Genomic DNA, 15,463 nt, shown 5'->3' with positions numbered 1-15,463 from the left:
GGGCTGTGGCTGGCTGGCTGGCTGGCAATGAGCTCGCAGTAAGATGCTGTTGGTAAAATGCAGGAAGCTGCTATTGAATGACCTTGTCAAGTGGCAACATGCTTGGATTAGCAGCAGCATCCCACACACAGAGGCACTGCTTAGGGAGAGGTTAGGGGTGTTCATACAGTCCAGTGTGAGCCTTTTGTAACTAAAAAGTGCAGTATTGCACCTCAAATGTTTTGCATAGACAGAATAAAAGGCAGGTTGTTTGTAACTGTTACTGAAAATCAGCAGCAAACAGTCAAATTCATAGAGGATTTGCCGTTTTTTGTTTTTTTAAAAAATGTATACAGTATGTGCATTATCAGACCATCTCTTTATACTGACTTTTGCAGAAGACAATGAAATGCAATTATTCTCTTACTCTGCCACTGCTTGCGAATGTTGACCGGCTCTTAAGTAGTGAAGTCCACGACGAAGCCAGGCCCATTTTGCTCTCCCAGCACTTGCTCGTTCTGTTACCTCCGTCAAGATGGCAAGGGCAGTTTGCTAATGTACAAATATAAGGTTATAAATAGTTTATTATGTGTGCATATGTAATTACAAAGAACAGACAAAAGTGTAAGCACATTTCAGCTTAAGTATGAGTCTCTGAAGCAGTTTCTCAGCATTCCTACTACTGTAACAGAATCAATCAAACACACAGAAGTTTTTCTGAACTATATCCAGAGGGGTAGCAGTGTTTGTTCTTTTTGCTACGGTGTTGAGTTGGGGCATCTTAAATATAAGCTTCAGCTGCATAAAGTGCAATTCTCAGCTGTAGGTATTTATTCACAGGTAGGGGTTGTAAGCAGCGAGGTCAGAAGGAAATGGAAGACATTCAAACAGTGACAATTTAATTAGAGCGAGAATGTATGCAAAATAAGGTAAAGCGATCCTTTGCAACATCAGTGATAGGTGATAAAACATTCAAGAGGAGAAAACGTTTATGAAATGTTTGCATTTTACAGCTATTCTGATCAGTGCACTACATTAAAATGCTCCAACTTATTACAGTACCAAGTCTCCAAGCTCGGTGCTTAAGTCCACTACCGCTGCTCCAGCTTCTCCATCCGTTTTATCTTTCTCAAAAGCCTTTTTATAGCAGCCAAGTGCTCTGTTTTTATCTCCAGCTATATCCCTGTAGTATTGACCTAAGTAGTGGAAAGCACTTCCCAGGTAATTGTCCAGTTTCGCTGCCTGTGAAGAAAAACAACAGCGCACAGTACATTTCAATCCATCATTTTCATAGGCAGGCACATGGCTTTTCAGCTGAGGAAACAAAAACTAACAAAAAGGACACCAAAAGAACACCTTCTCTCATAATATCCTGTCCACACTTTAAAATAATATTTGGCACCTTTCTCTGGGGGCCCCCACTATCAAGAGCAAGATGGGTGGTGAATGGGAAAAGGGCTATCTCCATTGTGGATTCCAGACCTGCAATGTCCTCCTCCCTTCTAGCAACCTTCAGCTGCAGATGAAGTCCTTTTTTTATTTACCAGACCTTTTTAAAATGTGGTTGAGCGTGTAGGTTTTATTATGCTGCTGTGATTTAATGGTTTTTTGGTTTTGTTTTTTTACTAACCTAGCTTTGTACACCACTGTTTAACTGGTATGTTTTATTATTGTTGTTAACGCTTCCAAAGTTGGAGGCTCCCTTGGAGAGGCAAGCTCATAAATCTTTTTTTAAAAAAAACATATTAATGAAGGGAAGGAAGGAAGAAAAGCAAGGAAATAATGAAATTTTAATCTCTCTCTTAAAATCACTAAAAATTCGTGTTCTCTGTGGAGCCATTAACTTAACACTCATTTCTATTCCAAAACATAAACTATATTTTATAATATAGTATAACTCACTCACTCTCTCTCTATATATATATATTATATAACACTATATTCCCCCCCTCCTCTTTTGCTACTTTTGGTTCTTTTGTCCGCATCACAATATTTACCGTATTGGCCCGAACAGTGCTTTTTTTTCCTTAAAAAAAACTGTTTATGGGTACTCTCCTTTTCCTATTCATATTGAAATACTGCCCCTCAATGAGGCCAAACTTAGATGCACAAAATGTTTAGGGGTATGCGTACCCCCACATACCCCCAGAAAAAAAGCACCGGGCCCAAATATAAGCCACACTTGAATATACCTTTAGAATTGGAGGAGGGAAAAGAAGAAAAGAAAAAATACCTGAATATAAGCCACTCCCTTCCTCGCTGCTCCAGGCTGCATAATGGGGTGTGGGGCAGCGACGCTCCATTGCTAGCGGCCTTTCCCCTTCCTCGCTCTCTCTCCCTTCCTGGCCTTGGGGGAGAGGATGGGGGACTACGCACAGCACAGGGCGAGTGCTGCATCACCGCACTTCTGGCACTGTTTGCCCCACGCTCCTGGCTGCATACAGTAAGGTCACAAATATAAGCTGCACTTTAACTTTTCACCGTCAGAATTTGGGGGGAAAGTGAAGCTTATATTCAGGCCAGTACGGTAAATGGTAAGCTTCTTGGGGCAGAGGCCTCTTTTTGATGTTGTTTTATAACGCAGTGGGCATACCACTGGCACTATGTCAACAAACTTTTCTGAGGCTTAATGAGCAGCATGGAGATTTGTATTCGTTCCCCTCATTTATCACCTCAAGGGGGCTTAGAGGAACCTTTTGGAAGCAGCTACCGGTAACCTCCGCACCACTAGCTTCTAATGGGTGTGGCAGGAACAACCTGAAACACATAGGTTGCATCTCTCACAATTCCCTTTCCTTCTCATGATAACCACTGTGTGTTCATCTGGAATATTCTAGAACTGGGAGGAACACGTAAGGAGAAAGATTTGGCTCCTCGGTTCCTTCACTCTGCCCTTGATTTTCCCACAGGCTAGTAATCAAGTTGGAAGAGGGAAAATCATCATGAAATATGTTCAGCTGTAACCCATTTCCATCCTCATGGTTTACCTTCAGAAACTGAGTAAGAGCTTTAGATTTATTTTTTCTTGTCTCTTCACTCATAAACCAATAAGTGAGGCCCAGGCAGAAATGGAAGTCGGCTATTTCAGCTTCTTTTTCAATAGCTCTCTGGAAACTAAAAGAAAAGAATATTTATTTATTTATTTGTTTGTTTGTTTGTTTGTTTAAAGTTTTCTCCCCCAAATGAGCATGGTTTACCTTGCTTCTGCCTGATGATAATTTTTTTGCTGATAATGAATCAAACCTTCAAGGTAGTCAGCTTCTGCTAAGTCTGGGTGGGTCTGTTTAAGCTCCTGTGCAATCTATAGTATAAAAAGTGTTAAATTCTACAGTTTCATATGGAGCAATGTCATATTTTTAACAATAGGCTGTGGGGGAGGGGGGGACATACTAACCTTCAAAGCTTCATCAACAAGCCCTTTATTGAGATATGCCTCTCCTTTAAGAGCTATAAGCTTGGGATCATTGTTTCTATCCAAAACCTAGGAATCAAACGCATGTTTGAAATGTCAATGTTCAGAAAACTGAAGCTACCTTGTGAGAGAAATACTTATTAAACCAAACCTTATTGAAGTCTAAATAGTAGAATAATATTGCCACTCTGTAAACACAATGATTCCTCTGTCTGTCCGCCCAGAAACAGACAATAGTTTCAGAGTATTCAGTAAAGAGACCAGCTTTCCCCAATCAGCGCAACACTATAAAGGGGAAACCTAGATTCAATGAAATTCACATTCCTTACAACTCTAAAGGCACAAAGACCCCCTCAGCATCTTAAACTGGAAAGCCTGAGGCAGATTTCATTTACCAAAGTTGTTTACAGAGGGGAGGGAGAAGCTATTCGCATACCTGTTCAAGGGAACTTATAGCTTCTTTTGCAGAGTCAACACCTGGGATTTTAATCAAGGCCATGGCTTTGAAGCGATGGGCAAGGTTTTTCTGCTGCTGACTGGAACTGGATTCATTAAGTTCTCCCAATATCTTTAAAGCTGCCAAAGAAAGAATTCTATGTTTGACTTAAACTTGGTTTAAAAGACATTGTATTTTCCTGTACTGTACAGTTGAACGTTGCCCTACAATTACACCACCCATCAAGTTTGGATTGTAAAATAAACCACTAGCTTGAGAAGTGGTTGGCATCTCAACATATTATCTGTATCCTATGAAGCAATTTCAAGAAAGATCTACCAGGTTGTAACCTATATTTTATTAGCACTATATAAAACATGTATTCCACACACACACCCTTAATTTATAAGTCCACCTTTCATTGAAATGATCCCAGGGTGAGTTACAATACAAAACTGGCAATACAGCATGCCCAATTAGTGTGTTGCTATATCTGGGATCATAGAAATCTGAAATAACGTTGATGAAAAAATATTAAATATACTATACTAAACACTGAGGTGTAGTACTAATTTATTGCATGTGCCTGCTACTATAAAATTACAGTGGCAGAGAATGCTTTTTTTCTGTTATTAGTACAGTGGTACCTCACAAGACGAATGCCCTGCAAGACGATTTTTTTGCAAGACGAATGCGTCTTGCGATCTGATGACTCGCAAGACGAATTTGTTTTGCGAAAAATTCGTCTTGCGAATCACCGTTTCCCATAGGAATGCATTGAAATTTGATCAATGCGTTCCTATGGGCAAAAAAAGAAAATTCAATGCATTCCTATGGGAAACCGCGATTCGCAAGACGAATTTTTTGCAAAACGAATTGACTCGCAGAACGAATTAAATTCGTCTTGCGAGGCACCACTGTATCAATATTGTGGAACCAATCTTCCACAAGAAATCCACCAGATGCAAGAGCCCATTCTTTTTCAACAGACTTTGAAAACCTTTATTAGATCAGCCTTTGACTGCTGAGCATGTTAGTGGAGTGCTGCAATTCCAGCTTACCACTACCGGTACTGCTTGAAATTGCTGTTCTACTGCCTCTATAGTTATTTGATTGCTTTATTCACTTTTTATTATTATATTGTTGTTGCCTGCCTTTGGGATATTTTATCAAAAGTTTAACTACCTTTTTTTTCTAAAGAAGTTGTATTTTAGCTCTGCAATTACCTTGATTGCAAGAAAGAACAGCTTCTTTGTATTTATGCATTTTCACTTGTAGCTTTCCTAAGTAACACCATGCTTCCGGACACTGGCTGGTCTGCTGCAAACCTGGCAGGAAAGATTTTTGCATGTGTGACACTATTTAAACCCATGAGTTCAGATGGCACTTGCAATTACTAGAATTTCAATGCTATTTAACTTTTCAATTCATGAATACCAGACAATAACCATAGCCCCACCCCAAAAGTAACCTGTTCAACTACAATGTTTTGCCTTATGTATATATTTGATTGTAGTATCTGATATACATAAACAACCTGAAACCTACAACCATACACAAATTAGATTTCATATAGACTGGACATAAATTGTCACTCAGAACTAACTTCAAACTCCTCCTTCCCTCAAAAAGTGTCTAATGATAATTTACATTCTAGTGCCGAGTCCTAAAGACAGCATAAATTCTGAAAACTGATTGCATTTAAGAATATATCAGAGGCCAAACTGGGAGAAAAAAGATAGTTTGGCCAGACTCAATAATGCCTCTCTAAAATGCCTCCCTGTCCGACTCACGAAGTCGGACACGACTAAACGACTAAACAACAAAAAACAAGGATAGCATTTCACTCCAATTCAATCATATTATTCCTATAATGTACATTATGTACACACCCATTGTTCTCTTCCCATATCACTCACCTTCTGTTAGCTTTTTTTCACCTTCATCATATTTTTTTTCTTGGAGAGATTGAATCCCTAATCCAATAAGGGCTGGGCCACTTCTTGAGTCAATATCCAACAGCTTCCGACAACAATTCAGGGCCTCATCAGTGAAAATGCCTAGAATACATAGGGAATTTCCATTTGCCCACAGTTTAGAAGGTGAGAAGAAAACAAAAATCTCTCTAGTGTTTTCGCTATATTATTTTTCTGCCGTTGCATACTATTTTCTGAGTTGTCCAAAACTAATACTGAATGGCCTGTGACGTTCAGAAGCATTGCAGCCTCCAACTGCAATGGCTGAGCATAGCCACCATGGCTATTGGCCATTGATAGTAAAAGCAAGCTGCTTTAAGTTAAAAATGCTTACACTAGCAGTTCTTACTATTTTAATAAGGTTTAGGCAAGCCTTTTGTTCTACATTTGCTACATTGCTTTAAGAATGGGGCAGAATGTAAATCTGGAAAGAAATAAAGACCAGCTGCTTTCAGTACAGCACTTTCAACCAATCTTGGGGCCCGTGATGGTACATAATGGAAAAAGGAAGCAACAGCATATGGAGGCCAAAGGATATGAAAGCTTTTGAGGTCAAGAATGCTGCCATTAATGATAATCAGAGCAATACAGGAAAAGGAGATTATTTCGAGACCACTAAGGCAGCTTTATTTCTATGCCCACCAGAATTGTTTTCATTTATTTAAAATACTTATTAGCTGTTCTTCAGCTGAAGCTCTTGGAACAGCATACAAAAAGCAGGTGAACAATGTGCAAGGGACAGGGAGGGGCAGGTGCAACATTTGTCTTAATGAGTCGCTGAATTCCACCAACAAATTTTAGTTTTCTATTTTAGCTGCCCCCCTCCTTTTAGAACCTCTTCTGTGACAAACTCAAATCTCCCAGATAATCTCAGAGCAACTCAGATGTATGAAAAAAGTACAGAAAGGCAGCAGATACAGTGGTCAAATATGAGAAAGTACTGTAGTAAAGAATTTTTTTAAAAACAAACAAACCAAAATTTACCTGATTGAATGAATCGCAAGCAAAGAACTTCCAGAGGATAACTCGCAGCAGGATACAAAATCATCATATCTTCACAGGCCTTCTTCAGTCTGAAATCCTCATGAGGAAACTTATTTCAGGAGGAGAAAAACAATTAGCAGCAATGTAGGCAGTTGTCTGTAGATAGCTGTCAATTTCAAAGCAGGATGTTTTACCTTACAGCAAAATAAATAAACAACCCTTACTTTTGACAAACAATGAATGAACTCTCTGTAAGTCTTTTGATGCTCTTCACTTGGAATTGGGTCGGAGGAATTCACAGCCTCTTCAAATGCATTGAGGAGCTGAAAAACAAATAGTATAGGCACTGCAATATCGAACAACAAAGCCCAAAATGCAGCAAGCTTTTAGCAAGAGATGGTGTGGTCTCTGGATAATTAAGGCACCTAAAGTTTGAAAAGATTCAATTCCACTACTGTGCCAGCAAATACTTCTTTTCTACACAAAATCAGAGCCAAGCTATCATGACACATAATTGTGTGGTTCTTGGTGATTTTTTTAACGGAGAGTTTCCAATTGGGGGCGGGGGTCAGAGGGAGGAACTTGCTAGCCATTTGTCAAAATTGATCCACACCTTCCACAAAGTGCTTTCCCACCCACAGTGGGAGGGTAAAATAGATGGACTTCCTCTTTTCTCCACATCCATGAATGGGAATACGGGGTGAATAAATAGCTGGCATCGTAAGAGCTGGGCGTTCCCTCTTCCCTTCAAGCCAGTCTGCTCACACTGGTGCTCTGATCTCAACTTTTATTTTCCTTTTATTATTATTTTAAAAAGCAACAACTGTCATACAGTTCATACAGTTACACATAGTAGGTGCAATGGTTTGGTCCTAAGATTACCAAACTAATATAGTAAAATTGTGAATACTGTGTATTGCTACCGAAGTTGCTATTTTGCCTTTTTCTGTCCAACGTGCAGCATGGCTTATTTTCCCATACTACAATCTCCAGTCCCAGGAGCATGCCTGAAGTTCATTTTAATCACCAGAATGAATAAAAGACGGACAGGCAAATAGAAAGGATCTCACTATGATCCTGTTTGACTTTGGGGTGAAGGTAGCCAAAACGTTTCCTGCCTTCAACCACAAGGTGGAGCTGGTGACATTCAAGACCAGTGGGAGAAACGGGATAGAAACGTTTGTTCTCTCTATGTTCTTCCTATGCTTCATACATATTTTCAAGATTTTAAAAACAATTGCAAAATTGCTCTTGGGGTATAAGCTAGAAAGCCTCCATGACATCACAAGCATTAGCCAATTGGCACTATCCATAGCAAGATTTTCTGTCAATTTACAGAATGGTGTTTGTTTTTTTCAGAACTATGACTCTATACAAACCGCTTCATATACCGGTAGATAGTTTGTTTCAAGAACAAAACAGAAGCAAATAATGTACCACATTAAGGGGAAGATGCGGGAAGGACCAATTTAGTGAAATAATTCAGCTCGAGCAAGTAAGCCAAAGCACATAAAGCAGGGATTGATAAAATTACCCCAATGCCCTAATGTAGTTATGTGTTATAAGCAGGACTACTGCTTATACTTTTGCACTGCCAGATATTATTTCTACCCTAATAGGTTTTGTGATTTACAGCCCCCAGTTTGTATAAACCAAGAACTGGGCATATGCCATTTAGTCATAGCCTCAAGCAGGCGGTCCTCAGAAAATCACTGTATCAGTTCCCATCTGTAAGATGGAAATTCGGAATTATTCCTTGAAAGCTGTTCTAAGAATCAGCTGCGATTGTTATGCTGAATTTTATATAGATTTGGTGTTTGAAAAACAATAAATATAGCCAAATCAGGGGACGAACCCTTACCAATTGCTGTGTCTCATTATCCTGGAGATGTGTGCCTTCTTCTAGCAACTGGACCAACCTCTTCCATAACTGATGAAGCTCAGCTTTTTCTGCACCTTCATCCTGTCGTATTTTTATTAGCTTGTGCCATGTCCGAGCCACCTGTCAAAAGAAAACCAGTCAAGCCTCAATGTCTTCTCAAATCAGAGACATGCATCACCTTTGATTACTGGAAGACACTTCCCAATTCCAGAGATCAAGGCGTATGCCTTTTAACGTAAATGAGATGTCAGAAGCAATAAGGTGTCAGTGTTATGAGATGATTTTGCAGTCTTCTTGCTTACTGCTGCCTACCAAGTCACACAGCTATACAGATTCTTTTAGTGGTATGGTGTAGGCAGTATCTCTCACGACATTTCAAATACAGGTTGCTTCCACACTAGATCTTTCCTCTTATGGAGCATCCAGACAATGCTACTGTCAGTCTATTTCATACTAATGTTTTCCACATCGTGTGCCTTTATTTATTTAATAAAATGTCATCGCAGCACCAGCCTTGCCTAGTATGAACAGCAAAGCATTATTGAGGCTTTTATGGGTTCCTCACTTCCCTTTTCCACTTAAACATAGACATAAACATATCTGACTGCACCTTGCTTTCATTTTATAGTGGGTGGTGGGAAAGTGATGAATTAGCCCACTAGCTGCCCCTCAAACAAACTTTAGATTTAGGGCAATGAAGTGTTTGATTTCACAAAAAGGGACGCTTTAGTCACCGGCTTCCTCTCATGGTTGTTCTTTTTTTAAGAGAGAGAGAAAAAGAGAGAGAGAGAATGCAAAATATTGCTATTCCATTATTTAAAAATGGGAGAGCTAGAAGAAAAAAGTAATTAAAGTCCTCCCGCAGGCTTGTGGAAACAGAAGTTGACTCTGAGGCAATGCAATGGAGAAAAACAAGGTATTTCATCTGAAAGCAACAGGGTGCAAGCACAGCCAAGACTGGTGAAGTCATAAAGCTAGTAAATATTTCTGCAAAGGAAAATTTGGTGGGTTGTGTTTTTTTTTTTGGCACAACAAACAAACATTGATTACTAACATTGATCACAATAAGTTACAACGAACTTGACAGTGACTAACCTGAAGGTATTTTCTCTCTCGCTGATACAGCTCCACAAGCTTTCTACATACTTCACACCATTTCTGTTTATCAGTGCTGGGGGGGAAAGACAAAATGTCTACAGTATAAGGGTGCAATCCTATTGTACCTGGAAAGGCGGTGTCAGGAGACATAAGATTTTGTAGACCTGCAGCTGGAGCAGGAAATCCACCCTTTGTTGCACTGGCTGTCCCTCTTTCTATATCAGTCCTCTGAGAGCAATAGGAGGGGGAAAGGAATGTGTTGGGGTTGGAGGGCGGTGGTTTGAATCTGCCAGCCCTGGAGCTGCCTACTACTTTCCCCTCCAGACTCGCCCCCCCCCCCCCGCCGCCTTTAAACCCTGGCTGGGGTGAACCCCATAGGGCTCAAAACTTGACAGTTCTACTGCCACATATTTTTCCTCCTCATCCTTCTTATAGGTCTCTGCCTATTAAGGAAACCCTCAGTTAACATACTTTTCCATTTAAAATATTTGTTTAACAATCTGCTCTTTTGTACTTATTTCTTTTTCAATTGTGGCTTTTCCCACTGTCTTCTTCAACCTGTGAACCTTGCTTCCTGCAGTCCTCTCTCCCCTCTTCTTATGCCATCTTGCAGTCTCCTTTCCCCTTCGCTCTTCCTGCCAACCCCCCATGGTCCTGGCACAGGGTCCCATCCTTTGGCCCCTGCTTCCCCACCACTTCATTTTAGGGCTACCTGCTTCCTGCTTTAGGGCTACCCCACTTCTATTTGTCTTCTGCCTTCTCCGTCTCCTTCCCTTCAGTCCTACACAGTGAGAAATGTGTTTCTAATTAAGTTTTTGGAGTAGACAAAAGCTTGATCTACTAGCAGAAGCTATCACCGTGGCACTGAAGCCGATCTACTTAAGACAGCCTTTTTTGTTTTCCTTATTGCATTTTCTAGCAAAAAGAGAAGGATCTCTCCAAGTTCAGGAAAATATAGGTGCATGCTAACACTTAAAACGTTTTATGGGTAAAGTAGTAACATAAAACAAATAGTTGAACTAAATTTCACACTACTGTATAATGGATTTTACCATTTTGCATAGACAACTTTTATATCATGTTGATTAAATGTAAAAAAAAAAAATTATCAGGGAACAATGATTTATTTTCAGAATGATGGAAGCATTTTACATTCTGCTGGAATAGATAAGATAAATTTGACATGTGATTGCTGTGAAAACTGTTGTGATAAACATTTCCTCTATAATTAGTATCATAATATTCACCTCAAGTAAATGTTTAGCTTATTTTTTCAAAATCCTGTAAAATAGCTGATTTCCTACCTTTCATAGAGTTCCAGGAGTTTTTGATACACATTAACCAAATCTTCTCCGACATCTGCATGGTTTGTTTTTTCATATAAATTTGCTAAGCCCTAGGGTAAAGTGAATCATATAACTTTTGAAGCAAATCCTTGTTGGGTCACAACTATCATCTCCATATTCATATCCATTCCTGAGATATAACCATGTTACTGTTTAATAGTTTTTGAAGTATAGCATTTCAAGGTTCATCAAACTGACTGTGTGAAGATAATCCTGCAGAGGCAGAGAGTAATTTGTCTACATTCTCCACATCATTTGTAACTTCTAAGCAAGAAAGACTAGCCTTGTTACATGTAGTCAGGAAGATGCCTAGAAGATAGTCCAATGTACAGTCTCCTAAATCTGAATCTAATGCTGCAAAGTATTTCCAAAATATTTGCATTTTACTCATACAAATATATGGAATAGGGAAATGGAACCAGTCATATTACAACATCAGCTGGGATAGTCTGTAGAGCAAGAGGCTTTTAATCTCAGGGTTATGGGTTCAAGCCCCACATTGGGCAAAAGATTCCTGCATTGCAGGGGGTTGGACTAGATGACCCTTGTGGCCCCTTCCAATTCTACAATTCTATGATTCTACGTACTTGCCATGCTAGCAACTGCCCTGGTTCAAGTTCAGCAGCCTTTCTGTAGGCACCTCGGGCTTGATCGGGTTGTTCTAGCTCAGCAGCTGCCAAACCAATGAATACCCAGGCATTGTAGTTATTCTTCTCCTGTTTCAATACTGCCTACAAGAACAAGTGAAGAAAAACACTGAAACACTTACAATAAGCAATACAGTATTAATAAATCATTTCAAAGCTGAAGAAGAAAGCGGAACTGATGCATGCTCAGATGTTATCATCAAAAGATTCTAAAGCTGCAGAAGGAGCCCAAAGTTAAGTGCTTTGCATGTACAAAGTCCCAAGCTCAATCCCAAACATTTCCAGCTCAAAAGATCTCAACAGCAAAGCTAAAGCAAAAAACCTGTTTAAGACACTAGAGTGCCTCTGCCAACCTAGAGAAGACAGTACTGAGCTAAATGAACCAATGGCCTGGTTCAATATAAGGCAACTCTTTGTGCTGATATCTATGAGGATGACAAAACATCCAAACCCTCACCAACAGGGCAGAAGCAGAAAATGACACCAATGCCGTGCAGCCCACAGCAGATAAACGAATACAGCAAGGAACACCAAGATGATGAAGAAATACTTTAAAATATCAGAGAGGAGGACTATGACTTGAACATACAATTTCACATGCTGAAAGCTTAATTGTACATCCGAGTGCTAGTTACCTTGCAGTGTTTCAGTGCTTCTTTGTACTCCTTATTTCTTATAGCATCCCTGGCACTTTTCAATGCTGCTTTCACTTCCTTGTTGGACATGACTACTGGCAAGATAACGGAAGAAAATTTCAGCAATTATACCAAGCCATATGGAGAATTTTCAAAACAGTCTTATTTTAATCCCTTCTTTTTCATGGTATTTTTGCTTCTTGACAAAGTAAGTGATAATTTATGCCACAGGGTTTATGATGCAGGGTTTTGCTTTCTTTTGTTTGAGTCCTGCCACTAAATGGACCTCTTCCTATAGGACAAAAATGAGCAATATCATCCAGGTTTATAATGATGGGCAACAGCGATTCTTGCCCTTCAGGGCCAAACCAAGACATTTTGCTGTCTATAGTGAAGAGATATGCTCCCATTCCACATACAGAAGCTGACTGGATCTTACCTTCAACACTGACCATAGGACTGCATCCTCTACTGATCTTGGGGAAAGAGGCTAGCTCAGGGTATGTGGCAGGCTACAACCCCACACATCGTTCTGACCTGCAACCCCTTGCTGCCCCCCCCCCCGGTATAATTTTTTAATTAAACTTTGTTTTACAATTTAAAATACTCATTTTATATGCTTAAGACATCAATGACTTCCCTGCTTCTCTTTCCATGGTTCATTTTACATATCATAAATCCCTGCATATTTTACAAAAATTATACCATTCAGTATTCCATTATTGCATCCATCAAAACTTATTTACACTGTTGAATTTATCTTAATGCTGTCAGTGTTTTCAGCTGGACACAGTTATTTCCCATATATATTCAATAAGCGTTTTCCAATCTTCTTTAAATGTATGTTCTTCTTGTTCTCTTATTCTATATGTTAAGCCTGCAAGTTGTGCATATTATGTCAACTTAAGTTGTCATTCTTCTTTGGTTGGGACCCCCCCCCCCCCGTTTTCCATTTTTGGGCTAACAAAACACGGGCTGCAGTAGTAACATACAGTTCATAAATAACTTTTTCTGACACCTGGAAGCAACCCCTCACTGCTTTATCTGATACCTGCTGCTTGCCCTTTCAAAGCTCAGTCAGTTAGAGCCCCAGTGCTGAGAACACGGAGGTCGCAGGTTCGATCCCCGTATGGGGTAACTGCATATTCCTGTCTCGCGGGGGGGGTTGGACTAGATGATCCTCAGGGTCCCCTTCCAACTCCGCAATCTTAAGATTTCTACGGTAAGTTCCTTTTACACGCAATTCAAGCCAGAGAGCAAGACTAAAGTGTTAAAGCCAAAGCTGCGCGCGTTAATGCTCGGATTTAAACGAGGAGTTAAAGCAGGCTCCCCCAAACTTGGCCCTCCAGATGTTTTAGAACTACAACTCCCATCATCTCTAGCTAAAACAGCTGGAGGGCCGAGTTTGGGGATGCCTGAGTTAAAGCAGGGGCCGCAACCTCCCGAGCCTGACCCAGATGCTCTTCTTCCCTTCCGCTTCCCCCAAAGGAACCGCAGCCCAGCTCCAAGGAGGGGCAAGCGACTGACTGCGCCGCTGGCCCTTCACAAAAGCAGGCGCTGACTGCAGGAACGCCCCGCCGGAGCCTTCGAGGAACCAGGCCTTCCCTTGCCACGAAGCAGCGCGGCGAACAGTCACTCACCGGCTGTTACCGACCCCGGCCACGGCTACCGCCGGCAGCAGACCACTAGCAATGCCGTTCCCCGCGCACGCGCAGAAGGCCCCGCCCCTCATTGGCCCCGCCCCTCAACCGATGACGTGGAGAGAGAAAACCCCTCAGAGGCCCGACAGCGCGCCGCTGTCAAACGCCGAGCCAGCCTCAGCTACGCCCGAGCCCCGTTTCCAACCCCGTAGGCTGAGGCTGCAATCCTAAACGCGCGTGCCCTCCAGCGTTTCTCCGATGAAAATAGAGACGGGGGGGGGGAACGGGGCAGTTCAAATCATAAACTGCTGTAAATCTGGGACTGTCCCTGCAAAATAGGGACACTTGGAGGGTCTGAGCAGTTCCTGTGAAAAAGTCGAATCGAAACACCATAGGGCTTACTCTTGATGGCACTGACGAGAGTGATTTGTCTCTGTTGCTTTATGCCCATAGCTTATTTTCTAATATTTATATACAGTATCGGCTTTCTTCCGTCATGAAACCCACGTGGTTCTCAGGCTGTCAAGCTGTCAAAGCAACGGCCCTTTGCTTTCAGCAAAGTGGTGAGAGTGGAGTCGCACACGCTAATATTTTTATTATTGCATTAACACCCCACCTTTCATCCTAGGAGTTCGTGGTGGCATATACTGTATGTTTCTTCTCTTATACACGCACCATTTCCCCCCTGCAACCTTGTGAAGTGGGCTGGGTTGAGAAGAGAGAGTGCCTGACCTAAGGTTATCCAACCAACTTCATGAGACAGTGGGGATTTGAACTCTGGTCTTCAGAGTAGTACTACTAGTAGCCCTCCACTCTGTTCAGCTGCACCACACCAATGGCAATGTTCTGATATCACACCTATACCGGTGTGGCCTGCAGAGTAGGGCAGCACCTGCAGAGGAGTCCAGCAAAGCTTCAAAGTCTAACCCTGAACAGAACTCAGACACGGGAGAAGGGCAACCCGAGACAGTACAATTTCTCACATAATCCCAAATTGCACCAGCAACCTATGTACAGTACACGCATGCGATCTGACTTGACACACTGCGATTCTGTGTAGGTCTACTCAGGAGAAAGTTCCATAGAGTTCAATAAGACTGTTCGGTCACTGCGTGTACCCTGGAATAGAGCAAGGGAAATGCAGCTTGCAAACTGGGTTTTTCGTTTTTATTTAAAGCACGCGATCAGGCCTGAGTTATAAGGAGCATACATCCCTGTGCTGCTCTCCAATGTACACCTGCTCAGAAATCCCGTGTTTCTCCGTCGTTTCGAATGGACGGCTGTCTAATTTTACTCCGGAGGAGCAGGAGCAGGAGCAGGAGCAGGAGGAGCGACCCCACCATTTGACACTGGAACGGAAACTCTAAACAACTCTATGTGCGTCCTCTGACAACAGAAAACCCTTCCCGGTGGCGTTGCATTATGGGA

General features: G+C 41.3%; 1 protein-coding gene across 3 annotated transcripts in view; it reads right to left on the bottom strand.

The window, feature by feature from the left end:
* SKIC3 (SKI3 subunit of superkiller complex) overlaps window positions 1–14,121 on the bottom strand; it is a 43,673-nt gene extending 29,552 nt beyond the window's left edge. Inside the window, exons 1-16 of one of the 3 annotated variants that reach the window (XM_035099721.2) lie at window positions 14,036–14,121; window positions 12,396–12,490; window positions 11,701–11,844; window positions 11,072–11,163; window positions 9,765–9,840; window positions 8,649–8,789; window positions 7,012–7,110; window positions 6,788–6,896; window positions 5,747–5,887; window positions 5,054–5,155; window positions 3,828–3,967; window positions 3,374–3,460; window positions 3,177–3,280; window positions 2,967–3,093; window positions 1,042–1,221; window positions 407–531 (exon numbers count right to left, since the gene is read on the bottom strand). In XM_035099721.2, coding sequence (XP_034955612.2) covers window positions 407–531; window positions 1,042–1,221; window positions 2,967–3,093; window positions 3,177–3,280; window positions 3,374–3,460; window positions 3,828–3,967; window positions 5,054–5,155; window positions 5,747–5,887; window positions 6,788–6,896; window positions 7,012–7,110; window positions 8,649–8,789; window positions 9,765–9,840; window positions 11,072–11,163; window positions 11,701–11,844; window positions 12,396–12,485 — 1,757 coding nt within the window. In that variant the 5' untranslated portion in view covers window positions 12,486–12,490; window positions 14,036–14,121. The other 2 variants (XM_060280187.1, XM_035099723.2) reach the window with 2 other exon arrangements.
* Between the last annotated feature and the right edge of the window lie 1,342 nt (window positions 14,122–15,463).

The sequence above is a fragment of the Zootoca vivipara genome, chromosome 11 (assembly GCF_963506605.1).
Source record: "Zootoca vivipara chromosome 11, rZooViv1.1, whole genome shotgun sequence".
Taxonomy (NCBI): domain Eukaryota; kingdom Metazoa; phylum Chordata; class Lepidosauria; order Squamata; family Lacertidae; genus Zootoca; species Zootoca vivipara.
This window is presented reverse-complemented; position numbering and strand designations above follow the sequence as displayed.